The sequence below is a fragment of the Portunus trituberculatus genome, chromosome 9 (genome assembly GCF_017591435.1).
Source record: "Portunus trituberculatus isolate SZX2019 chromosome 9, ASM1759143v1, whole genome shotgun sequence".
Taxonomy (NCBI): Eukaryota; Metazoa; Arthropoda; class Malacostraca; order Decapoda; family Portunidae; genus Portunus; species Portunus trituberculatus.
Window position 1 is genome coordinate 6,182,501 of NC_059263.1, and position 27,500 is coordinate 6,210,000.

Genomic DNA, 27,500 nt, shown 5'->3' on the forward strand with positions numbered 1-27,500 from the left:
CCACACAAAGGACCTAATCACAAAGGAATTCAAACAACAAACAAAGGCTAAGTACAACTTGCAACACCTTGAAAACCCCCCTAACACCTTCAAAACACTCACTGACCTTAGAAAGTAACCCTTGTGAAAACCACTTACAAACCTGCGGCTCAAGAACAAAGCTAATCACAAAGGAACACAAACGATGAACAAATACAAAGTACAACCTCATAACACTTTTTAACCGCAGAACCAACCCACAAAACGCTTAAAACTAAACCCGCTAACGTCAGAAAGTAACCCTTGTGAACACCATCTACAGACCTGCGCCTCATGAACAAAGCTAGCCACATAGGAACACACTCAACACAAAGGCCAAGTACAACCTCATAACACCTTTAAACCACAAACCAAACCCACAAAACACTCAACCTTAACTCTATAACCTAAGAAAGTAACCCTTATGAACACTCGACTGACCTGCGCCTCATGATCAGCACTGGTAGCAAATCACACCATAAACCGTTGAGGAGGAGGCTGCGAGTGTGGGAGTCACCAAGCCAATCACCAAGCCTCAGAACACAATAGGGGCGGCTCACTAGTCCACCAGTGCACCACACACCGCCAACCACACACCACACGAACACATCTCAGTACTTCCACACGTATTACACAGCACATGGCGGAGAGTAGATAGGTAAATATAGGTAAACCAAAGGAGTACGACACAACACGCGCACACACACACTGGCCGGGCTAGAAGCACAAACAAAGGCTCCAAAACACGGACCACGAGTGTCTCAAACCCCACAGAACAAAGATAACCCTGAGAGAGCGAGTCAGTGAGAGCGAGGCCACGGTAGACGGGGGAAAAAAAGACTGGGTTTACTCACTTTACTGAACTCAGCATGGAAGCCACAGGAAATAGAAGGCTCACCCACCTGTTGAACATAGCGAAGGGTGGAGGGCGGCGAGGCGTGGGGGAGTGGAGGAAGACGTGGGTGACGGGAGGGGTTAGGTGGGGTAAGGGTGGAAGGCCAGCGAGGATACAAGGGTCCGGTCCAGTACAGCCCATATTCGTTTATTTTAGCATCTTATCCGGATCTCATGGCTTTGTGAGACCGAATACGTAAAATTGGCTAGCTTTTTTGAAAATGTTAATGGCCGCGTGTGATAACGGACGGGAAAACTGTAGCCTCTTTTTTTTTTTTTTTCTTTTTTATTTAAGGCTCAACGTCCACCGGTTCAGCTGCCTCACTGGGGAAAACTTACAATACCACACTAAATTATTACCAAACGGAGATCCAGACAGTTACTTCCATTAGAGCGATTAATAAAAAAAATAAATAAATACTTGGAACATCACACTAAACGGAGATCTAAACACTTACTTGCATTTGAGCGTATATAAAAAAAAAAAAAAAATTGGAATCATTAAAATACTACCAAACGGAGATCTAAAACAGTTACTTGCATTAGGGGAAAAAAAATGAAAAAATATATTAGTCTACCATAGCAAATACTGAAATAAACGCATTGTAACAGCATTTCCACATTCATATAGTCTTACCCACAATCCCCAACAGCTGAAATAACACCTAGACATTCAAGACAAGGTTACAAGGGTGAACACAACCACCACCACCACCACCACGCCGCCATGACCTCCCCCTCCCCTTCCTCCTCCTCCACCACCACCAACGCATCCCTCCCTCCCTCTCTCCACCCCCTCCTCCATTACCGCTCCGTAACAAAGGGTTTTTATAAAGGGAGGCACACAATTTAATGCTTAACGGTCAAAATATACTTTTTCCTCTTACGATCCCAGGTTATACTAGGAGAAAGGGGGGGGAGGGGGCTAGTTTGAATTAAATAGCCCCCTAAGCCCCTCACCCACATCCCTCCACCCCTTTATCTTCTATGCTTTCTCGTTTCGTTTTCTATCAACTTAGCACTGTCTAGCTGTCCTCATTTGAATTAAAACCCTAGCCCTCACTAGTATTAATAGCCCCACAGTCGTAACTTAATTTAATAGCCCCATAGCTAGTCCCACCTCCCTCATCTCCTCCCCACCCCACCCTGTTTTCTATGCTTCCTGTTTGATCTATCGACTTAACCCTGCCGAACTCTACATTTGAATTAGAACCCTAGCCCTTGAATTAATAGCCCCCATAGTTGTAACTTAAATCAGCCCCTAGCCCCACCCCACTCCCTCCACCAGCCCTCCCATTGTTTTCCTTCTACGCTTCCTGTTTGGTCTTCTATACTCTCCTCAGTGACTATACGTGTGTGTGTGTTCCTCCATCGCGTCACTCCCTCACAAATACAGAAAGAAGGAAATACACTAATGTCTGGGTGCTTTTCAGAGTCGCCTTCACATCTCACCTCATTTACGCCCTTCCTTCACTACTCACGCACTCCACCTCCTCCACACAGGTACACTAATCATTCCTCCACTTCCATGTCGCCTGTAAACATCACTAAACACTTACCTTCATTTAAAAAACTGGTAAAATACAGGGCACTCCGTCGTCCTCCCGCCGGCTTCACTCACTACGGCTACATTTAAATCTCGCCAGCCAAACAGAAGCGACTATACATGTTCCTCCTCCTTCAGCCAATCAGCGCTCAGGATTCATTTTGCCTCCCAGCCAATCACGTGTCGTCTCTCAAACGGGGAAACTTCGCGGGAGATTTGATTTCTGGTTCTCCTTTTTTTTTTTTTATTACTATTCACGTATCTGCTGTTTTCATGCCTCGGTTTTAGTGTTGTTGAGTCTTTCTTTGTACTTTTGAGTTTATTCACTTTATTTTATCTTCCAGTCAATCCTGCATCGTCACTCAAGTGGAGTTTTGCGAGAGATTTTATTTCTGATCTTTAAATCACTATATACATATTTCTTGTTTTCATGCCTCGATTTTAGTGTTGTTGAGTCTTGTTATTGTCTTTCATAAATTATTCGCTTTATTTTACCTTCCAGTCAATAATACATCGTCTTTCAAAAGGGTTAGTTGTGCGGGAGATTTGATGCCTGGTGTTATTTAATTACTATATGCATAGTTGTTGTTTTCATGGCTTTATTTTAGTGTTGTTGAGTCTTTTACTGAACTTCTAAAATTACTCACTTCATCGTTAATCAGCCTTTCTCGTGATTATCTACAGCTCTAACAAGACAATGTGAACTATTGCCTAATTTTACATTTATGGTTATTCAAGCAATATATTGTACTCATCTCAACCTCAACTCAAGATGACCATTGTAGTAAAAAAGTCAAATTATGTTCCAGCCAATTGATCTGGCTCTGAAGAAGTACAGGAATTGATTATATATATATATATATATATATATATATATATATATATATATATATATATATATATATATATATATATATATATATATACATATAATTTTTTTCCCATACGGTCATACCATGCTATATGTATAACAGTATTTAGTTTTCTAATGTTTATTTAAGTTATGGAAGTTCAGATTAATATCAAATAAATGCAGATTGGCCAATGAAATGCCAATTACTAACCAACGAATGACTGACTTAACTAGCCAATTACATAACTGACTGACTATAACAAACCTAATATGACTTTTTTCATGTAAGAGGGAGAACTGGCTAAAAGCAACATGAAACGAAGAAAACCCACTTAGATGCCAGTTTCCTTGCAGGTCCGAGAGACACTGACTGACTGACCAACAAACTAAGAACAAGTAAAGCCAATGTAGTGTCTAGGCCAGTGAAGGCTGACATATATAATCATCTTGTTCTGGTAGGATGTTCACAACGATTCAAAGCTTATCCACGGCGGTGACTCAGTATTTGTGGCGTGCCGTGGGAAATACCAGCTGATGTTCACGATTCATCTGAGTGGGTCTGTATATCACTACACTTACTGGCTATATATGTATACGCCTTTAACTATGTACCTGCCTGATAACCTGCCAACGTGTCTATTCTGCACTCATCCCCCTCTCTCTCTCTGCATTATTTCATGGTGACTGAGTGTACGGGTGTGAGATTGATGGGAAAGCTACAGAGCAAATTGAAGTAGGAACAAAACAACCTTCACACGAAAAAAAGTTTGGAAACATGCATTAGTTAGGAGAAAAGGGAGAATGAGTGAGCTGTCGTTACTATATTTGTCACCATAAGCATCGTTCCCAGGTGTAACGAGCACACTACTGGACTGATGTGTGCATAGATAAACGGCAGTTGGTGGACAAGTGTGTATTTACCTAGTTGTATATTAAAGGGTTCGAGAGGGGCTCATAATGATCTGTCTCCCTTTCTACTTTTATCCAACTTATCCTTAAACTTTTTAATGTTCCTCAAACACTGACTTTTCATGATCTTTGAGTGTCCTCTTGTTCGTCTATCTCCATCCTCCATATGTATTCATATTCACAGTCGCCTGCTGGTGTGTGTGTGTGTGTGTGTGTGTGTGTGTGTGTAAGATTTGCAAATATAGTAACAAAGCATGCCGTGGTGACAGGCCAGCAGGGAAACTTTTACTACGTATACATTATAGGTCAAGATTTTGGGAGGTCTTATCGTTCATGATATGGCTGGTACCAATCGTGTGGTAGTATCTGCAATCATTATACTCCCATGTGTGAGATATATAATACTAAAACATGCAGTTCAAAGTAAAGAGCCGAGGGACGGGACGTGCTGTCAGGATTGGATTGGAAGACCTCCCCGGCCCGAGAGTGTTCCTCGCGCCACAACAACACGGCACCCTTGCACGTCAGGATGAGGTTAACCGTCAAAATATTGCAAGGGAGTGAGTGCACCATCAACGTGAGTATTGGTGCAGTGTGTCAGGGTAATGAGGAATAAGGTAAAGCCAGGAAGAAAGTCTCTGGGAGGGCCTGGACGGGAGTGGTGGCCCCTTGGTGTGGTCCCGTCAGAAGCCTGTGATCACACGTCACCTTGAGCGGGGTAGCCTGAGGGAGGTGACGGTACTCCATTAGGCTTACGTGTGGCATTCTCTGTGTTATAAAGTATATCAACGTTCGCTATTCATCCTTACCCAGTATTTCCTTCCAGCTACATGCTTATCCAAGGCGTGATTTTGTGTCTTTTCTTCTCGAATCTTCCTCCCAATTATCCTGAAAGTCGAAGGAAGTGGCAGGCTCTATGTGAAGGCATGCCATTTGCTGAAGGATGGCCTTAATATCACTTATCTTGTGTAGTTAATAGCCCCATCCTTGAGACATGTGGAAATAGGAAAACCTGGCCCTTTGCCCAATCAAAGTTCATATGCATATCCCAAGCGGCATTCCAGTCCTATCCAAACACCTTAATTTCTCACAGAACGTTCACTCATTAGGTTGTCAGAAAGTTTCAAGTTGAGACTATTTGGTGTTTAAATTGCAGAGAAGAAGCAAAAAGTCACTAGAGTTGTCTACAGTAGGTTGTGTAATACATAGCGATAGTATATTTTTGTCCATCCATCTTCCTGTAGTTGAATTGGTGTAATCTTCACTTAAAGCTCCATATTGACTTTGCACCAACAACCTGAGAACTGTGTCTATTCCGGTCATTCACCAAACTATTTTAGAAACAGTTTCTTGCCTAAAAAAAAATAAGACATTACTTTAACCCATTATTTTGTGTGCTGCTTTACCACAGCACTCACAGCTACTTCAAAACCATGAAGGCTTGTCATCATAATGTATTTAGATATTTTGGATGTTTTTTGATGGAAGTGGAACTGAAATTGACAGAATTGCAATTTATAGCATAAAAATTACCTTAAATTACAAGTATCTACTTCTGTTGATTCTATTGACTGACTTGTTAGGTGCCTGAGACAACTAAGGTGAGTGAGGTGAAGACATCAGTGGAACATGCTCTGAATGTGCCTGCCAGCTCCCAGCGACTTGTCTACAAGGGGAAGACTCTTTCAGGTGAGTTCTGGCCACTTTGTAGCACTGTACCTAAGGCTGCATAATGGCAGTGTCATGCTTAATCCATTCTCAAACTTTTAAAGTGCTTCTCGTTATCCTATGGCAGTATTGCATCAACAATGTATGAAATAAAAAAATTTGCCCCATTCCAGCCTTTTCTCTAATCTCTCATGATTCATAGTCTTCCATGAACTTAAGCTTACCATCTTGCCATCATTCTTTAAATTATCCCTTTTTGATATGCTCAGTACATATGTGTACAAAATTTATGAATGGACAAGATTACTATATATACGTACCCAACAGATGAGATGAGCCTGAGGGAGGTTGGGGTGACTGATGGAGGCAAGATCCACCTGATGGTGAAGAAAGGTGAAGGAGTAGCCAGCACCCCCCCAGCACCCGGCTCCTCCAAGACCCCGGGCTCTCCCCCTGCCTTGGACTTCTTTGTGCAACTGGACACCTTCCTTGGCAAACACCTCACTCAGGAACAGACTAACAAAGTGGTCAATGAGTTTAGAAAGGTACTGCTTGGCGCCTCACTCATTTATAGTTGGAAGATGATTAACTTGCTGCACTCACTTTCACCGTGTTCTGCGTTCTCCCGTCATCCTTTGGTTTGCGGATCAACTGTTTCATTACAAAACCTGACTGCAGATATTTTATGAACTGATCAGAAGTTCTATGATTGAAGGAGAGAGCTAAGCATAGTAACATTGGGTGTAGCAGTATGTGCATGTTTAATTTGACAATGTGTTTCACTGTAGTCTTGGAAAAGGTGCAAGTATATGAAGGATATTAATTTTTTTTTTTTTTTTTTTTGTGGGGAAGATTCCTAAAGAAAATTTTGATCTTGTAGATTTACTGGTGGTAATGGGTGTGTTCTTAGCCTACAGTGATGGCACAAGTGTGCAAATTTTTTTTAAATGACTGCTTTGATCCTTAACTTTAGTTGTTGAGGTTCACCTGTGATGATGATTTGGTGATTTTCATTGGTTCTGTGTATGATTTGTTAAACTTTTATTTTCCTCCTTCAGAATTGTCAGTTGATGGTGGACAGCATGAACTTTGAAGACATTGAGAGATTTGCCGCTAGCAACTGTACTGAATTTTAGGGAGTTAGGTGTGATGTAGAGTTGTGAATGTGAATGTGTGGAAGAAAATGGGAAAGGAGAGGGAGAGAGGCTGGGGAAGGGCATGGCTGCCTTATCTGGGCCAGTGATGTCACTCTTATGTTGACTTTACTATGTGTGAGTGTGTATGTGAGTGCAAATGAATGAGTGAGTGAGTGAGTGAGCGAGGTGATGCAATGTTTGATCAACACCTTCAACATTATATTATTTTAAGATAACTTGACTCCTTTACCTTTATTTCTTGTGAAGTGCTTAACTCACCTCAGTGATGAACTGAGACTTGTACACATGTCTATTCCACGTTACCGGCTGACGGCCAAGAGAGATAGAGAGAGATAGAGGTGTTAGTTCTCTGGTCTGTCTGCAGAAATGTACAGTCACTTATCTTGGTGTGCAGATTTGGATGTACTGGTGGAGTCCATAAGTTAAATGTGTCTCTGCTGCTGCCTTGGCTGATTACATTACTGTTTTTTACATACTCTCCTGTTGTTTATCTTGTTTACATACATACAATGGTAATGTAGTATGCAAACTCCCCGTTGATACTTGTCGTTAGTACAAAGAAAGGTCAGTTAATTGGTGTAAATGGTTTTTTACTGACGACTGATGTATTGGTAGTCAGGAACGGAGGGAGAGGAGGAAAAGTTAATGGGAGTTTTGAAAATGGAAGAAAGTGTGTCATTAAGAAGTTAGGATAGTATATGAGAGAGAGAGAGAGAGAGAGAGAGAGAGAGAGAGAGAGAGAGAGAGAGATATCAAGTGTAATATTCATGTCTTATACAATTTTACTGTTATATCACCAGCATGGAAAGAAGGAGAGCTGGATGAATTTCTGTAGTGATGTGGTGAAAAGTAACACATCATATGACAATTCAGACAAGAGTAAAATGGAAATGGTATGCTGTTTGTTAATGTCTGCAGCGTTTTCTCTCCTCAGGGTCACATGGTGTGGGTGGGCGGGTGGACGGGTGGGCAGGGAGGTTTGTAAACTCAGCCTACAACTGAACCCCTGGATTCTGGTTGTATTAAGAAGTGTAATTTGGTCCTCATGTCTCTGTGTAAGCATAAAATAAAGAAGCCTAGTTTTAAGCTACCTCTTCAACCTGCCTTGTTTTATTACTTTGGTCTTACTACATAACCTCTGCTATTCACTCGGTGTGTTGTCTGTTCAGTGACTATCTCAGTGAGGCAAGTAGACAGGTCATGAGTGGACCAGTACTGCCTGGCTGCATGGATGGCTGGGACAACAAAGCAAAGTGTATGAAGTTGGAGAGGAATGTGAAGGTGAATCAATGCCTCTACTGGTGGTGGTCTGTGTGAGCTTTTGAACACTCTTACTAACTGGTGAAGACTGGTGAAGAATCTGAGGCTGGTGGTGTGAGAGCAGAATGTTTGTTTGATTGTGAAAGTTGCTCAGCTTTCCAAAGATAACATTCCACTTTGGCAGTCTTCTCCTGGTAAAGAAGGTGAGACAGGCACCAATACATGCACTCAGTGAGCAGAAATAGGCTTCAGTCAGAATTCATCCTTTGTACTCTGAGTTGACAGCAGAGGTGGCAATGTTTCCCAGAAATATGGTGTTCTCTGCTGATTTTGAGGGCAAGAATGGTACCTCCATTTTCTATCGTGAAGGCATCCCGGGAGGTGTGGGAGTGGTATGCCAGGGGAGAACCATAGTGTACTGGTCCCTCTCTTGCCAAGGTTAATAAACTTACTCTAAGGAATATACAAGTGAAGTATATCCCACACACCTTGAGTCTCCTGATGGTTGATGTCATGGAGTGGCCTGTAAGTCAATGCTCGTACAAAGTTAGTGGAGAGGACACAAGAAGAAAGGGCGTAGTCTAAGGGCTGCACAACCCACATTTTTATTACTGTTGTTTATTAAAACTTATTCATATTGGTCATATAGAAAAAAAAGTAATCACATTGTATTAGGGAAATGTAGAGAAGTCTGACTTGAGCACGGCTGACAAACACACTATGTGGGGGGTTGGGGTGGGGACAACGTTCAAAATCATCGCTGAACACAATGGTCGAGACGGTGGTGGTGGTGTACAGTATACAAACAAACCGGTCTTGGCCAACGTGACGGAACCAGGAAACGCAATGTCAATTCAGAGTAATAACACATGTCTTTGCAGTGAGTGAAAGCAGAGGCTGCGGCGCGGCACATCATACAGCCACCCAGACAGACCGTCTTGCGGGAACGAGGGCTGCGTGCCACGCGCCCAATTGCAGCCGTGATTGGAGGCACCCCACACACACGCACACACACACACACACACACTAGAAAACGGGAGGGAGTCAAGACAAACCTTTTCCTATATGCCTGATCTATTATTCCTGCTGTCCCTGAATCATCTGTACACAGTTCGCAACATCAGTCCATTTTACACAGACCACGTTACCTGACATACACGAGACATCCCTTCCTCGCCTCCTTAGTGTGAATGGGCTTGTGTGTGAGTGTGTGCTTGTGTGTCTGAGGTTAATAGGACGTTCACAAAAATATCTCTGGTCGGACAGACTTGAGGACACGAGACGCCTCTGGCAGGACAAGAAAGAGAAGAACATATTTGGGGTCAGCGAAGACGCACGCGGCCCCTCACCCGGCCAAGGCTCACCTCGCCCTGACAAAGGGAGTTCAAGGTCTTGCTCTCGATACTTTTGGCTCAATTCTTCGCTTGATATGACACTCTGTGAGGGATCGAAGGATGAGGTGTAGAAGCAGCGCCCTGAATTCCCTTTGAGAGGTGAAGAAACCTTGGACAGCTGTTTAATAATTATCTTTTGTGTGTTTACAAGACAAGAAACTAAGTTTAAAATCTTGTGCGATGCCTAACTTCAAAGTGCATTCGTTGTATAATTTTCTTAAAAAAGCATAACCTCCCATTTTTAAATCTCCCGTTCTTTAGGTGTTTTTATCATTGTTTTTACTACTATAAATGTTTGTATTTTACAATTAGATTCTTGTTTATTATTCATGAACTCTTAAACAACATAAAAACGTTTGGGGTTTTTATATACCATTCTAGCGATTTGGAACAAGTCCCTGCTGAACCTACGAAACGGAGGGTGTGTGTGTGTGTGCGCGCCGGGACGCTGCCTGCCACACACCCCGGGAGAGACGCGCCAGCACCCCACGCCCAGCCACTACACGCCTACACACACGCCCACTACAGCTTACACTCCTGTTTGGCATCAACTAAACACACTAAACTTGCCTTGAAGCTTATCTTTTTCTCAGGTAGTTTTAAATTTGTGTCTATCTGCATTTTTACGTAGCTCTGGACTGGGGGGTGACTGGCCTACCTCTCTGTCTCTGTCTCTACCTCTCCGCGCAGGGCTTGCAACACCGGGCAGTAGGAGGCAGGGATCACGGCCCGGCCCCGGCGCGCCCCGGCAGGAGTGGTCACCTCTCAACAGTCAATAGGTCGATAAAGCTTGTAGGAGTAGTAACAATTCATAGACTCTGTGCCACGTGTAACAACAAAAGGACCTCGGCGGCCGTCTAGCATCGACAGAACACCCGCGCTGCCTGTACACCTGTGAGTACCTGCATGTCTTTACTTCGAGTTAGGGAGTGGAGGCAAGTGATAGTAGTAGTAGTAGTAACAATAATAACAACAACAACAATAATAATAATAATAATAATAATAATAATAATAACAATAATAATAATAATAATAATAATAATAATAATAATAATTTGCAGTGTTACAAAATGCCACCACACTAATAATAACATCACTTCATCTGGTTTCTGAATAGATTCGTTATCACAGGAAGAAATGGAATACAATCAATAAACACATACATGGCATAAACAATAGTAGTAGTAGTAGTAGTAGTAGTAGTAGTAGTTTTGGTAGGGTAACTGCTGCAGGAAGACAGAGAGAAAGCCAATCCCATCACTCTCTCTCTCTCTCTCTCTCTCGCCACGTAAACACGAGCGCGGGTGCCAACTGTCGATGCCCCAAGAGACGGCTTTATAGTGAGAGATCCCGTGACGACGAACCGTGTCGTGCACTCATCATTATCATCAACAGCACGAAGATCAACTGCCTCGCCATTAGACACAAGGAAAAAAAAAAAAAAAGTAAAAATAAAAGGGCATAAAAAAAACCGTGTATCTATTTATTATTATTACTTTTTTTTCATCATTTATCCATTTTATTTTATTTCCCCTTTTATTTATACCATCCCCAGGCTGAAGGAGGCGGTCAGTCGAGTATTGTACTCTCTGTGTGTGCGTTCAGTATTACATTACAGTACAGCAACTCAAATATACAAAACGTTTTACAAAATGGGTGTGGGGTGGGTGAGGGTGGGCTAGGAAGGAGGGGGGAAAGGTAAGGGTTTAAGAGGGAGTGTATCACAATTGGGGTAAGAGGAGGAGGGAAAAGAAGAGGAGGAAGAGGAGGAGATGACGGGAGATGAAGATATGGATGGAGTTTCGCTTTTTCTTTCTCCTCTTCCTCCTCCTCTTCCAATCTAAATAGAAGGATGAGGAGGGAGGAAGGGGGATAAGGAAGGAAGATGGGAACGAAGTAAGGGAAGGATGAGGTGTAAAGAAGGGAAAATGATGGGAAGAGGAGGAAGAGGAGAGGTACAGGGAGGGATATAATAATGTAGCAATATAATATTCACTCACAACCTAGATAGAAAACATGCATACATAAATATCACTTATATATTATAGAAAAATATAAAATAATTGATGATATCATTGAGACCTTTTTTTTTCACCCCATTATACAAACTGCATGGGCGAGAAGACATGACGGGAAGATCTATATGGTTCTTAAAAAAGTTTTGGCTGGGGGGGGGGGAAGAACGGTATTGTTTTAAAAAAGTTTTGGCGCTGTTGGGGGAAGTTGGGTGGAGGTTAAGGGTAGTGTACGTTTGAGTCGAACGAACGTACGATATTTACGAACGTGACGTCACAATATGGGATCGAAACCTTCAAATGCGAGACATAGAACTCTCCACACGATGTTCATATATATATTTTTTTATTTATTTTTTTTCAGAATTTTAAACACTTTTATATGGCTTACGCTTATGGATGAGAGCGATTTAGAATAATATATTAAAAAAAATTAACAAGTCATAATTATAATAAAAGGCTATTGGCAATATATATACAAAGCATCGAAAACCATTAGCTAAACCAGAGGAACTAGGCGGTCTGACCAAGACTGTCTTCTGTCTGTTTGTCTGTCTGCCTATCCCTAGGCCTACACACGGCTATTATGCCTCCCTTGTGCTTCGAAAATATCATTTATAACCTTATCATTACTGTCCCTTATCCAAACTAACATATTCCCTGATGTTATCTAAAGTATCTACACCATAAGGGGGGTTTTTGTTCCTTAAATTCCATCACTTCTTCAAAACCCGACATGCATATTCCTTAAAAACTAAACAATGGAAAAAAAAAAGTCTAGGAAACTCTCTCTGTCTCCCTCTCGCGCTCTGCTGCTATACGCATAACTAAGTAGGAAAAATAGCTATTGTGTTACTATTACCCAGCCGCTTGCTAGTGGGGCAAGAAAGATACTCATTTGACCATCCTTGCTATTAAAACTTTTACTATTCACAAAATGGTATTAGTTGTAGTTGTTCATTTTCTTGATGGTACGCTGTTTTTTTAAAAGTTACTACACGGGCGAAAAATGAGAGGAAAAAAGGTGAAATTTGGCATATGAGTTTTGGCATTGGTTAGAATTATTTTGTACTCGGCGTTAAAGAGCCCACGGGAAACGTACGATAGTTTTCCTTTAGCGCCGAGTGGAGGAAGGTATCGTACGCAGCTACACTCACACCTCAGGCGGACGATAATAATAATGACCGACTTCCAAAAGTGTTAATGATAATGACAATAATGATAATGGAAAACAGTTAAAGTACAATTGTTGCGTTGCATAATCATTCTTATAATCACGTGTGTGTGTGTGTGTGTGTGTGTGTGTGTGTGTGTGTGTGTGTGTGTGTGTGTGTGTGTGTGTGCATCTGTGATTCAGCGACACAGACTATAATTAATCAATCATTATTAATTACACATGGAATCCCTCCCTCTTCCCTTTCACACAAACAAACGAACAAGCAAACAAACTAACAAACAACCAGGCATATAATTAATTTGCACGACCGCCAACAATAACAATAATAATAATAATAATAATAATAATAATAATAATAATAATAATATTAATAATAGTAATAATATTAATAATAATAATATTGATACCAATAGTAGTCATTATTTTCGATATCTTTCAATCTTCAAAAATCGTAACATCAGTGAAAAGTCAATTGGTTGTAATAATAATAATAGTAGTAGTAGTAGTAGTAGTAGTAGTAGTAGTAGTAGTAGTAGTAGTAGTAGTAGTAGTAGTAGTAGTAATAATAATAATAATAATAATAATAATAATAATAATAATAATAATAATAATAATAATAATAATAACAATAAAATTTCAATGTAAAACAACAAATGAAAGGAAAAATCTTAATAAAATGTACAAGACTGATAAATGACATTAGCCAGATAAAACAATAATAATAATAATAATAATAATAATAATAATAATAATAATAATAATAATAATATTATTAATCATATGACCATGATAACAAGATAATTTGAGAGAGTAAGATATTAGTATATTTATTGTTATTATTATCATTATTATTATTATTATTATTATTATTATTATTATTATTATTATCATTATTATTATCGACTCTCTTGCGCCCATAAAAACGACAGGCTTATTTTGTTTTAGCCTAAGTATTGATAACGTAGTACATATATATTATAATAGCATTAATTCTTTTTTTTTTTACATCTTTACAATAGGAAGCAATTTAAATAGTTCAACAATTTGTATAACTCTGAAAAATACAATCTATATATACTATACGCATGTACACGCTTTCCAGATACAAAATAATAAAAATTATATATATAAAAAAAAAAAAAAAACAAGTGAAAATAAAAAATGAGACCCCGTGTTTCTAGGTAAAATTTTACTATTATTATGATCATCATTATTATTACTTATAACTTTAACTTTGGCTGTGTAAGTTGAATGCCTTGAAAAAAAAAAGAGAGAGCAAGAAAAAAAAGGAGAAAAGTACTCATAAAGACCTTATTTAATTGACGCTTTTAAAACCACAACTCTGCTAACAACGCTGAATGGAACTCCGCAATATGTACACACACAACTCCTCTCTCTTAACAATACGAGCAGAAAAATTGAACGGATCGATTTAGTGATTGAAAGAAGACTGAACCGCTCCAAAGATGCTGACGAATTAGTCCTTGAGACACAAAATCTATGCGTTATTTAGTTTTTTTCCTAAGCAAAGCACCAGTTTTGTCGACACGGGGTGGTGAGGTTGGGGAGGTTGGGTTCATAGGGGTGTGTTTTTGGATACAGGAGAGGATTTAGGGCAAAAGTATGGCAGGTAAAGACAGATTATCATTACAGGTGTTAAGGTGCAAAGGAAGGAGGGAGGGATGAGGAATTAAGAGCTGAAGGAATGAAAGGAGATATTTTTTTTCTCGTTTCGTAAAGGAAAAGAAAGAAGGAAAGAATTTATTGTTGGAGTTGGAACACTGCTGATCAAAAGCATTTTTTTTTATTACCAAATCCACGCCAGCCAAAAATATATGTGTGTTCAAAAATACATCGTAAGACGTTTGTGTATATATATGTTTTTCTCTTTTCAAGTTTTAGTACTCTTGTTTTTTTTTTTTTCTTTTTCTTTGTGGCGGAAAATCACACAAAATAGGAAAAAATGCACATAATGTATTCATAAACTATCTTTAGTTTAAAATTTTTCTCTTGTAGCAAAACAAACGAAAAAAAAAAATAAATAAATAAAACGCAAGAAAACTGGACGTAATATATGAATGGTCAAATTTTGAGTCAGATTTCAATTTCACATATTCCGTTATCATCATTTTCTTCTTCGGCAACGAGCAAACTTTTCTCCCAGTTCAGCCATCAAAACCTGAACCACACAATGCCAGATGCTAAAAACACAACAAGCAATAATACACACGCTTTCATCAATTTCCGGAACAGATGCAATGACAATTACAACAAAACAGATCATCGACAGGGAACACACATTTCCTATCGCGTCCCTGCATGAAAATGACTACAGAAACCAAGAGTGATAAGGAAACACCCACTTCGGATATCAAGGGACGCATCAGTGAATCAACGTCTGCCATATTGAGTTGAATCGCGTTAATAATAATAACAATAACATTATACACATATTGGTGAACGGTGCCTCTGCTGTTTACCTAACGCTACACATCTTTGCAATTCTTGACTCACCTACTTGTATTAGTATAAGTAGTAGTATTTTTTTTTTGCCATCTATACATTACAAACTAACCCTATTCGAGAGGGGGAAAATAAATATATATGTATGGATTTCACCTCCATATTTTTTTTTTCTAAATGAAATAAATAAAATGAAAAAAAAAAAAAATGCTATACTGTTGTCGGCTGCCTTGTGTTATCATTAATTATTTTTGTTATTTATCTTGTTTCTTTTCCTTTCGGTTTCTACTTGGAGTCGTAAATGAGTGAATTAATATAACACGATCAGTTCCCTAATTTCTGCCGCCAGAGGGCCACACCGCCGCCGCCACACCCACCACGCTAGATTGTATAAAGTGGGTTCCAGTAGCATACAAACACCCCAACTGGAACGTACGTACGGTGACTGCTTAGCGAAAAGTGCAAGCTATCTATTGTACGCTGACTTCACAAACTAACGTACTTGATGACGAGATTTAAAACTTCACTCTCGAAAATGAGGAATGGCGAAGATAATAACAACACGAGTAATGATGATAACAATAGGAACAATAACAATAGGGACAACAACAATAATAATAATGATAATAATGATGATAATAATGATAATAATGATAATAATAAAAATAATAATAACAATAAAAATAATAATAATGATAATAAAGTATCGTAAAAAGTTAACGATTTATTTACGGCAACCAAAACATCATTACTCGCATTTAAAGATAAGAGTAGCCTAAACATTCAAAGAGCACAGTAAGCAATGAAGTACAAAAAGTATCGAATGTAATTAAGAGGAGAAAAAAAAATCGAATTATTGTACTCAAAAAAAAAAAAAAAAAAAAAATCATACGCACTAAAAAAAGAAAAAAAAAAAAAAATCATACACAAATAGAGAAGACAAATCCTCGTTCGTAGTTAGAAATAATGCGCCACAATAAATAAATGAATGAATAAATAAATAAGTACAAGATCCTCGTAGGCAGTTCCCCATCAGGTGTGTGCCTAGTGGGTGGACACTGCACGGATATGTGTGTGGGGCTGGACGGGAGGATACCCAGCGGTGGAGAGGCGCTGCGGTGGCTGACTGACTGACATACGGCTGCAGGAGGGAGACGCCCTGGCGGTCATCACGGGTACTGCTATACGCGCGCGGTCGTATACGTCCCGTGGGGTTGGGGGGTACCAGACGCCTGAGAGGGTACGTAATAAATGACCTGAGTACCGAATGTCTTAAAGGACCGAAAGACTTGGGTACAGTACACCAAATGTCTCAGAAGTGGTGGTGGTGGTGGTGGTGTGGCCCTGGTGACTCTGATCTCCCCTTGCGGCACCCCAGCCTAGCGCTGCGCCCCGTGTGTAGTGCCCGCGGAGCCTTGTGGACACGCCCCGCCCCGCCTCGCTCTGTCACGTTACCGTCTCGCCCTGTCCCTGTCCCTCCATCAACGTTGCCAAGTGCGTATCCGTGAGAAATAGTGTAGTTGCTTGCTTTTATTTCTTTTCTTTTTTTTATTCAATTCTCGTCCTCCGCTTCAGGGATTAAGGCCAAGTTGAGTTTTCCTCTCCTTAAGTCATCGATTCGCCTCAAGTTTTCAAGTTTAAAGAGTCAAGTCGAAAGTTTTTTTTTTCTTTCTTCTTTTTTCTTTCCTTTCTTCTCCGTCTCCCGCCTTCCCATCGTCGCTCCTGAGTGGTGTTGCATTTTTTTTTCTTTTTATACGATGTTTGTATACACGCTTGAGTTTCTTGCTTTATTGCAACGCCTTTAAAACAGATGAAAGCTCTCTCTCTCTCTCTCTCTCTCTCTCTCTCTCTCTCTCTCTCTCTCTGCTTGTAAGTCTGTCTGATTGTCTCTCTGTCTGTCTGTATATCTGTCAGTTTGTCTGTCTAACACACACACACACACACACACACACACACACTCTTTCTCTCTCTCTCAGGAGAGCGAGGCATGTCCACAAGGTATCCCTAAGGGGGATTCCCAGGCTGTCTAACGCCCCCAGGGTTCCCCAAACCGTCCCTGCGGCATCCCAGTCCCGCGAGGCGCCGACCCCCATCCCGCCCTGAGGCCCACGCGGCGACAGCCCAACCAACGTATCGTGAACCGCGAATCCAACAACAATATAATATAAAAGTGTGAGTACAAACGTGACGAGTGTGGATGAAGGCTGGAGGGGTGATGAGGGGTGAGTGGGGGCGCGGGGTGATGCGGGTGGTGGGGTGGGATGTGGTGGTGGGGTGAGGGGGATATGTCTTGCTTCCAGGCTGGCTGGCCGACACAGCGACACACCGTGCAGTCCAAGTCACAAGATGGCGGCACTCAATGCTCTAAATATTTGCATGGAAGAAATGGAGTCAACTAGTAAAAAATGAAGCATTATGGCCTAGGAATAATAAAAACAGTATCCTAAAAAACTAGTCGTCTAGCTATGTACACAGGTTAAAGTTCTCTGTATCAAGATTCATTTAAAAGGGCGATAACATCTCCAGTCTCAAAGTTCATCTAAAAACTTGGAAAAACAACAAGCAACGTTCTCCCTCAGGGCCGTGGCCGCTATCACAGGGCAACGTGCATATTGCCGGGCGGCCCCGCTGTCCGGCGCGGGTCTCCGCCACGCTGCACACACACATACACACACGCACGCACACGCACACGCACACACCACCCGCTACACCCCGTGGTGGTGCGTGAGGCCGTGCAGGGCCTGGGGGCGGGCCGGCGTGTGGTTGTGCGGCAGGGCTTTGGAGGGGCCCGGCTGGGGTTCATTGAGGCTGTCCGGCGTGAAGGCGGTGGTGGCGTGCGGCCCCTGCCCCCCGCCGCCCGTGCCCAGCGAGGTGCCCGAGCCCTGCCGCGGCCCCCGGGTGGGTAGCGCGCCGGCCACGGGCCCCGCCAGCGCGTGGGGGTTAATATGGTGGAGCGTGTGGAGGTGGTGGGAGGACGTGGTGTCCGTGGTGGAGCCTTCGCTGAGCACCCGGCCGTAGCGCGGCCAGCCACACCCCGAGATCACCGCCAGCACCAGGGACACCACCCCGCATGCACAGCCACACAGCTGCAACACCCGCGCACACACGTTACTGCACCTACACAAAAAACTGCCAAAAAGGGGTAGTAGGAAGACACACACACGTACAGACACCCAGCACAGGCATACACGCACCAGGGACAAAACACACCACCAACCCACCCAAAAAACACGGGTGGCTCTTGTCCAAAAAAGTGTTAGGTAGGGAGTGAGGGAGGGTTGGGAGGGGAGGAAGCGAGCATGAGTGTGTGGGTGCGTACCACTTACCCTGTGCGGCCGCAAAGGACACATCTGACGGGCACATGATAACAGGGATAAGTTACCTATCTCTCGCAACACTCACCACACTCACTAATAACTCACACATCACTACGACTACAGCAACAAAAGCAAAACAAACCAGTCTAACACAGCACACGGAAGACTTCTAACCCAGCCTGTCACAGCTACACCTCTCCCTGACAGCCTCTAGCGGCATGTGAGGGCCTAACGCGGCTGTGTCTCTATCCCCTCACCCAGACTTCGTAGTATTGACTCTGCGGGCCTCTGACACCACAAGATAATTAAGAACACCTGCCTCAGCCCACCCTCTGCCCTAACTAACCCAACTTCAGACCTCAACTGCCTCAGAACATCGCTCGGGGTATATGAGATTTCCCAGCGTCGTACAAAGTGTTAAAATTACTGTACTTTTTGTTTTTCTTTTTAATTCGAGCAACGTACAAAAGTTAGAGAATTATTGTACTTGTTATTGTACGCTCGCCAGACTTTCCAGCATCGTACAAACTGCAGGAATTATCGTACTTGTATTTTGAAATCTCACCAGAAAGGAAATTGTCGTGCTTTTTCAAATTTTTACGTTCATCTGGTAATATTATTTAGTTTGTCTCTGTTTATATTGAAGTCTAAAGTTGAGTAAGGACTTAATCTACGTACCATTCATTCACTACCTTTTAGATATTGTGAAAGAAAAACACTCCTGAAGTCAGAATATTAAAATGACATAAAAGTGTATTTTCTTGTGTGTCAGAGCACGAGTCACTTATAACTAAGCAAACTAAAGATAACTATTCTATATCATTTCTTAAATAACTAACTTATATATATTTAACTGAGGAGGAGGAGGAGGAGGACAAAAGAAAACAATAAGGAATTAGAAAAAGAAAGAGAAAATAAAGATTAACAAGGAAAAGGAGGATGAGGAGGAGGATGAGGAGGAGGAAGAAGAGAAAGAAGAAAAGGAGGAGAAGGAAGAAATCACAAATAGAAAAAAGAAAACAAACAAAACAGACGAGTGAAAATCACGCGTATTAACAGAAGCAAGACAGAGACAGAGAAAGGAAAACAGAAGAGGAGTGGAAAGGTGACAGAGGAAGACTAAGACAGTACCAATCACACACAAGACACAGAGGAAGAAATGCAGAACAGAGGAGTGGAGAGGTGACAAGAGGGAAGACTAAGACAGCGCCAATCACACACAAGACACAAAGGAAGGAAAAAGCAGCACAGAGGAGTGGAAAGGTGACAGTACCAATGGAAAGGAAAGCAAAGAGAACAGAGAAGTGGAAAGGTGGCAAGGAGAGAAGGTTAAGGAGAGGGTGACGCACTGACCGAGGTGGTGAGAAGCTGCTGTTTCGTCCAGGCGGGGATCCAGGGGTAGGTGGTGTGGTACAGGTGAAGGAGGTGCAGCAGCAGAGACGCGGACACCAAGTAACACACGCACACCGCCACGTAGATCACCGTTACCTGTGTGTGGGCGTGCGTGTGTCCTCAGTACGGTGGTGAAGTTTTGTGTGTGTGTGTGTGTGTGTGTGTGTGTGTGTGTGTGTGTGTGTGTGTGTGTGTGTGTGTGTGTGTGTGTGTGTGTGTGTGTGTGAACTTATTATAGGTAATGTTGTTTGATCTTATGATTATGACTATTACTATTACTACTACTACACTAGCGCTAATAATAATAATAATAATAATAACAATGATAATAATAATAATAATAATAATAATAATAATAATAATAATAATAATAATAATAATAATAATAATAATAGCAATAATAAGAATGCTGGTGATAAGAATGACGATGATAACGATAACAATAACGATAACAATAACAATAACATAATGCAGGTGCTCATATGCCAAAAAAATAGAAAAAAAAGAAAAAAAAGAGAGAAGATAAACCCTTCCCAAAAAAACCCTCAAAGAAATAACAAATATCAAGAAAAAAAAAAAGAAAAGATGACAAACCATGAAGAACAAACAAGAAAGCAGAGAGAGAGAGAGAGAGAGAGAGAGAGAGAGAGAGAGAGAGAGAGAGAGAGAGAGAGAGAGAGAGAGAGAGAGAGAGAGAGAGAGAGAGAAACACAGAGACATAGAGACACAGAGAAAGATAAATCAAGAGACAGAAACACGGACACAGAGAAACACAGAAACACAGAAACACGGACACACGAACACACAGAAACACAGACACAAAGAAACACAGAGAAACAGAAACACAAAAACACAGAAACACACTCACACAGAAACAGAAACCAACAGAAAACGAGAGAAAGACAAACAAACAGACACACAGACAGACAGACAGACAGATCCACCGTGCCCGTGCCCAGTCCCAGTCACTCCACACCCCGCTCGCTCCACTAACCAACTTGTCCCAGCGGAGCGTGAGAGAGTGGACGAGGGAGGACAGGTGGAGGAGGAGGAGGATGGTGGTGGTGAGGATGGTGAAGACTGCTGTGAAAACCACCACTCGCAGCCGCCACGCCCCTGGGAGGACGAAGATGCTGAGTCGTGCCGTGCCCACCGTACACGCGCACGTCATAGTGATCACAGACACCACCTGTAGCCAAGGAAGGAGGGGAGGAGAGGGGAAGGGAAGGGGAAGGGCAGAGGTTCAGGTGTAAGGGAAGAGGTGTCAGGTGTTATCAGAGGGAAAGGGGGGAAGTAAGTGGGTTTGGAATGGGATGGGATAGGTGAGGGTAAAGAGGGAAGGAAGGGGAAGGGGATAAATGGGTTCAAAGATGTGTTTTGGGTAAAAGAAGGGGAAGGAATGGGATCAGGTGTGGGTTGGGAAGGGAAGACAGGTGGAGATTGCAAAGGGAGGAAGGGAATAGTGGTGAGGGGAAGGAGGGGCAGGAAGGAAGGGGAGGAGACAAGGGGGGGAGTTGTTGAAAAGTTTGTCTTCTACTTTTTGTAGTAGTCAAAAATTTGTTTCTGTTTCGACTTTGTTGTATCGATTCAAAAAAGAGAAAAGTGATGCTGTTTGTGCCTCACGTGAACCAAAACAACAACGGCAGGAAAAAAAAAAAAACGATTTGTTTGTTCGTTTAGCACAAAAATGTTACAGGCAAGTGATTGTTGATGAGAAAAATTGCACAGGTGTAGGAGTTTATGGGGTGGCAGGGTGAGAGGGAAGGTAGGAGGGTATGGGTGGTGATGAGGGTCGGTGATGGGTGTGCAGGGCGGGGTGTGTGGGGCGGGACTCACCACCAGTAGCAGTCTGAATATCCCGACGGAAGTTTTGAGGTGCGAGTCGTCCCAGGCGAGGGTGACGGTGGGCGTGGGGCGGCGTCTCTGGGGCTCGGGGGAGTAGTCGGGGCTCGGATGGGGGTCGTCGTCCTCGTCGTCAGGGTGGCGGCCGGCGTGGGAATCCCAGGAGAGGCGGGAGTCGCAGCGGGAGAGGGTGTCGAGGTCCGGCGGGAAGAAGTCTCGGTCGTGCGGGAAGTCGAGGTCAGCGTGCGACGACTGGATGGTGAAGGAGTCCCAGTCGGAGGTCCAGCGGCGACACTCCAGCTGCTCGATGTCCCGCAGCAGCTCCTGTACCTCGTCGTAGCCGCAGATATCCGAGATGGAGGGAAGCTCCCGACGCAGGCGAGACACCCCTGAACCCACCTCCTCCGCTGTGCCCACCGAACCGGAGAGCAGCGAACCGCGGGAGCCAAGGCCTGAGCCGGCGCGGGAGCCAGGCCGGGACACGGAGCGGAGGGAGCCCGACGCCCTTGAGAGCACGGAGGGTCTGGAGCCCGAACTGAAGGACCTGTGGTTGAAGATCTTTGGTCGAGCGCCCCCCGGCCACCTAGAGTTGAGGGCCGACGCCTTGCTGTGCACGTAGGGACCCGAGCCGCTGGTGGAGGGGCGAGAGTCGCACATCACTTCCTCGTTGGCCTGCACCATGGCACTCGCAGGGCGGGCGGCGGGGGGCGGGCGCGGCGTGGGGGGGCCGGACGGCAGCCTGGGCGGGGGGTGGAGGGCGGTGCTAGGCGCCCACCACCACCACCACACCCACGGCCCACCATGACACTCTCACGCCCATCCCACTCTGGCCTCATCTACGCTGCGGCTCGGCGGTCTGAAAGACAAGGCGCGTCAGTGTGCCGCTTACACACACACACACACACACACACACACACACACACACACACACACACACACACACACACACACACACACACACACACACACTGTCCACTTTTAACAATGAACCGAGACCAAGTGAAGGACGTAAAGAAACATACTAAAACAACACACAAACACCCACCATGTGATGAAATGACCTACAGAGAGAGAGAGAGAGAGAGAGAGAGAGAGAGAGAGAGAGAGAGAGAGAGAGAGAGAGAGAGAGAGAGAGAGAGAGAGAGAGAGAGAGAGAGAGTGACAGGCGACAACACACACACACACACACACACACACACACACACACACACACACACACACACACACACACACACGTATAGGAATAGAATCATAACAAATAAACCATCACACACACACACACACACACACACACACACACACACACACTTCCCTTCACACACAATCAATACAACAAACAACCTGTCAATGAATTATGAAGAGAGAAAACCATCGCCCTTCCTTTTCTATCTCCTCCCCGCAAACTGGGCCATTATTGAGAGAGAGAGAGAGAGAGAGAGAGAGAGAGAGAGAGAGAGAGAGAGAGAGAGAGAGAGAGAGAGAGAGAGAGAGAATACGTACACATTTCCATTATAAAGAACCGATTGATTGGCATAAAAATATAAAAAGTACAGGTCGCTGTGTCTTGCATGGAAAAGTTGGTTGTAAAAGGTCAGAATTGAGTTGTGTTTTGTGTTGTGTTGTGTTGTGTTGTGTTGTGTTGTGTTGTGTTGTGTTGTGTTGTGTTGTGTTGTGTTGTGTTGTTGTTGTTGTGTTGTGTTGTGTTGTGTTGTGTTGTGTTGTGTTGTGTTGTTGTGTTGTGTTGTGTTGTGTTGTGAGTTGTGTTGTGTTGTGTTGTGTTGTTGAGTTGAGTTGTGTTGTGAGTTGTGTTGTGTTGTGTTAAGCTGTGTTGTGCTGTGTTGTGTTTTGTTGTGTTGTGTTGTGTTGTGTTATGTTGTATTGTGTTAGTTGTGTTGTGTTAAGCTGTGTTGAGCTGTGTTGTGTTGTGTTGTGTTATGTTAAACTATATTGTGTTGTGTTGTGTTGTGTTGTGAGTTGTGTTGTGTTGTGTTGTGTTATGTTGTATTGTATTGTATTGTGTTGAGTTGTTGTGTTGTGTTGTGAGTTGTGTTGTGTTGAGCTGTGTTATTTTGTGTTGTGTTGTGTTGTGTTGTGTTGAGCTGTGTTGTTACATTGTGTTGTGTTGTGTTGTGTTGTGTTAAACTGTGTTCTTTTGTGTTGTGTTATGTTGTGTTGAGTTACATTATGTTGAGTTGAGTTGTGTTGTGTTGTGTTGTGTTATGTTGTGTTTGTTAGTTGCGTTGTGTTGTGTTCTTTGTGTTGTGTTGCGTTGCGTTGTGTTGTGAGTTGTGTTGTGTTGTGTTGTGTTGTGTTGTGTTGAGCTGTGTTGTGTTGTGTTGTGTTGTGTTGTTGAGCTGTGTTGTGTTGTGTTGTGTTGAGTTGTGTTGAGTTCTGTTGTGTTGTGAGCTGTGTTGTGTTGTGTTGTGTTGTGTTGTGTTGAGCTGTGTTGTGTTGTGTTATGTTGTGTTGTGTTGTGTTGAGTTGTGTTGTGTTGTGTTGTGTTGTGTTGTGTTGTGTTGTGTTGTTGAGCTGTGTTGTGTTGTGTTGTGTTGTGTTGTGTTGAGTTGTATTGAATTGAGTTCTGTTGTGTTGTGAGCTGTGTTATGTTGTGTGAGTTGTGTTGTGTTATACTGAGTTGAGTTGTGTTGTGTTTGTGTTACCTGAGCTCCTTCTTCGCCACCAGGTGTTTCCAGGAAGGTATATTAGTAACACCTGAACAACAACAACAACAACAACAACAACAATGATTACTACTACTACTACTACTACTACTACTACTACTACTACCAATAATAGTGATTCTAATACAGAAAAAAAGAAAGATTATAAAAGAAGCGAATAGGAAGGAAAAAAAAAAGGAAGGAAGGAAGGAAGGAAGGAAGGAAGGAAGGAAGGACGTACGTAAGATAGGAAGAAACACGAGAATGAAGGAAGGAGGAAGGAAGAGAAAGGAAAGAGTAGAGGAATGAAAAACAGGAGTGAGAAAATAGAGAAAGAATAAAACAAAGAAGTGGACGATGAAATTAATGAATGAAAGGACGGAAATGAGAAAGAAAAAAATCCACGAACCAAAGGAAATTAAGGACAAAGAGAAAATAGGAGTAATGAAGGAAGTGAATGCAGGAAGGAGAGCAGGAGGAAAAAAAAAATAGATAAAAAAAAAAACAATACGAAGAAGGAGAATAAATGAGGAAAATTAGGGAAAGGTTTAAAATAAGAGAAAAGGAAATAAAGGAAAGAGGGAAAGAAGGAACGAAAGAAGGAAATAAACAGAGAAAATAAAGAAAAAAAATGACTTGAAACAAATGAATGAGGAATAAAATTAAGAAAAGGAAGGAAGGAAGGAAGGAAGGAAAGAAGAAAGAGAAAGAAATGAAGGAAGGAAGAAAGGAATAAGAAAAAATAGAAAAAATAAAGATAAAATAAACAAAATATGAGCAAAACAAAAGAATGAAGAATAAGATTAGGGAAATGAAGGAAGAGAAGAAGGAAGAAAGGAAGTAAGGAAGGAAGGAAGAAATAAAGGAAGGGAAGAAGAAAGGGAGAGAGATAGGAGAGAAGAAATGAAGGAAGGAAGAAGGAAGAAAGAAATGAAAGAAGATAGGGCTGAGCTGGCCATACATTTACCCATTATTAATTTCTCAACATCATCTCTTACCTCCCCCCCTCACCCCTGACAGAACCCATCCCTCCCCATCACACCTCCCCTCACCCCTGACACAACCCATCCCTCCCCCACCTCTCACCCCTCATCCCTCCTGTCACTCCACTCTCCTCCACTTGCCACGACCTTCTCTACACAAACAGTACCTACTCCCCAATAACTCCCCTTCCCCACCCCCACCTAGGCTCCTCACCCCCATTACATACCACCCCTTCTTCTCCACATTATTAAAGCTCTCCCTCCACTGAGACCTCCCCAAACTCAAAAGAAAATGGGAAAAGAAAATGGGAGCGGGACCTTCACTGACCATCTCTCTCTCTCTCTCTCTCTTTACGTACCCAATTTTTTTAAGTTTGTTTTGTTTTTCTTATTAATTTGTTTTTCTTTTATTATCTTGTTTTATTTAGTGTTTCTTATTGTTTTTCCTTGTTTCTTTCTTTATCTGTCTCCACTCTAATTCTTGTCCATTTGTTGTCTTCCTATCATCTTTATCTAGGCATTCTTCATTATCTCGCCCTTTTTCTTAGTCTCTCTTTGTGTTTTTTTTTTTTATTATCTTGCCGGGAACTTAAACGTAACGTAACCTTTCTCTAACCTAACTCTACCTAACGCACCCTAACCTAACCTAACCTAACCTTACCGAACCTAACCTTACCTAACCTAACCTAACCTATCTTAGCTTTCACCTCACCTATCTTAATATAACCGAACTTTAATCTTAACCAAACCTGATCTAACCTAAGCCAACCAAACTTAACCCCTTCAGTACTGGGGCGCATTTTTCCCATGAGTTTTGGGTATAATTAGACCATTTTTTCTGCATTAGGAAGGGTCTATGGAGGTCAGAGGATTAATGGCCAGAGTTCTCACTATTTCAATCACCACAAAAGGTTCTAAAGCTGAATACAATCGCTATACAGTAAAGAGAATAAATATAAAGAGGTCTCATGGTACTGAAGAGGTTAACCTGTCCTACTCTAACCCAAAAGGACCTAACCTAACGAAATCTAACTTAATTCTAACTCAATTTAAACCTAACCTAACCTAACCCCAAACAAGCTAACCTAATGCAACTTAACTTAATTTTAAACTCACTTTATCTTAACCTAACCTAACCTAACTCAACCAAACTTAACCTACCCTAATCTGACTTCATGTAATCTAACTTCATTTCGATCCTATTTAATCTAAACCTAAAATAACTTAACACAAATTTTGACCTACCGTATCCTAATCTAACCCGAAGGAACCTATCCTATTGTATCCTAACTTCATTTTTTAAACTCACATTATCTTAATCTAACTTAACTTGACGTAACTTAATTTTAGAACAACATTATCTTAACCTAACCTAACCTAACTTCATTTTAAACCCCCACCTCATTATCTTAACCTAACCTAACGTAACCTAACTTCATTTTAAAACCACATTATCTTAACCTAACCTAACTTAATTTCAAATCCCACTTCATTATCTTAACCTAACCTAACTTCATCTTCAAACCCCACTTCATTATCTTAACCTAACCTAACTTCATCTTAAACCCCCACTCCATTATCTTAACCTAACCTAACCTAACTTCATTTCAAACCTCATATTATCTTAACCTAACCTAACTTCATTTTAAACCCACATATCTTAACCTAACCTAACCTAACGTCCAATTCTGTGACACTCTTTAAGGGAACCAGCGCTTAAGTGGGCATTTTTTATATATATATCTTGTTGCCCTTTGGTTGGCTCCTTCAGCATAAAAACAGACTAACTTAACCTAACCTAACCTAATCTAAACTTAACCTACCCTAACCCAAACTAACCTAACCTACTGTCACTTACCTTAATTTTAACCCTTCTTCATCTTAAGCTAACTTTACCTTAATCCTAACCTCATCACACTTAACCCTTTCTTCCTACCTCCCTCTACCTCTCC

General features: G+C 42.1%; 3 protein-coding genes across 5 annotated transcripts in view; 1 reads left to right on the forward strand and 2 right to left on the reverse strand.

Moving 5' to 3' along the window:
* Positions 1–2,571, reverse strand: part of LOC123501440 (kinesin-like protein KIF18A) — a 15,532-nt gene extending 12,961 nt beyond the window's left edge. Inside the window, exon 1 of one of the 3 annotated variants that reach the window (XM_045250268.1) lies at positions 2,472–2,571. The gene's annotated coding sequence lies outside the window, so the exon portion shown is untranslated. Of the gene's footprint in view, positions 1–459; positions 750–2,471 lie in introns of those variants that run through there. The other 2 variants (XM_045250269.1, XM_045250270.1) reach the window with 2 other exon arrangements.
* A 2,067-nt stretch (positions 2,572–4,638) lies between these two features.
* On the forward strand, positions 4,639–8,144 carry LOC123501482 (ubiquitin-like protein 4A). Its single transcript, XM_045250330.1, has 4 exons — positions 4,639–4,797; positions 5,804–5,909; positions 6,216–6,433; positions 6,947–8,144. Exons 1-4 carry the CDS (start codon positions 4,750–4,752, stop codon positions 7,022–7,024), a joined length of 450 nt encoding a protein of 149 aa, XP_045106265.1. The 5' UTR covers positions 4,639–4,749; the 3' UTR covers positions 7,025–8,144.
* A 738-nt stretch (positions 8,145–8,882) lies between these two features.
* Positions 8,883–27,500, reverse strand: part of LOC123501481 — a 36,401-nt gene continuing 17,783 nt past the window's right edge. The window contains exons 2-5 of the mRNA XM_045250329.1: positions 21,900–22,761; positions 21,058–21,252; positions 20,025–20,159; positions 8,883–18,440 (exon numbers count right to left, since the gene is read on the reverse strand). Of these exons, the coding sequence (XP_045106264.1) occupies positions 18,060–18,440; positions 20,025–20,159; positions 21,058–21,252; positions 21,900–22,586 (1,398 nt within the window). The 5' untranslated portion in view covers positions 22,587–22,761 and the 3' untranslated portion in view covers positions 8,883–18,059. The remainder of the gene's footprint in view (positions 18,441–20,024; positions 20,160–21,057; positions 21,253–21,899; positions 22,762–27,500) is intronic.

What these genes read in the sequence shown, in the direction of transcription:
- LOC123501482 (XM_045250330.1), top strand. Translation starts at nt 4,750, where the DNA reads ATGAGGTTAACCGTCAAAATATTGCAAGGGAGTGAGTGCACCATCAAC. An exon ending in GGAGTGAGTGCACCATCAAC is followed by an intron (nt 4,798 to 5,803) that starts GTGAGTATTGGT and finishes CTGACTTGTTAG; the next exon opens with GTGCCTGAGACAACTAAGGT. An exon ending in TGGTCAATGAGTTTAGAAAG is followed by an intron (nt 6,434 to 6,946) that starts GTACTGCTTGGC and finishes TTCCTCCTTCAG; the next exon opens with AATTGTCAGTTGATGGTGGA.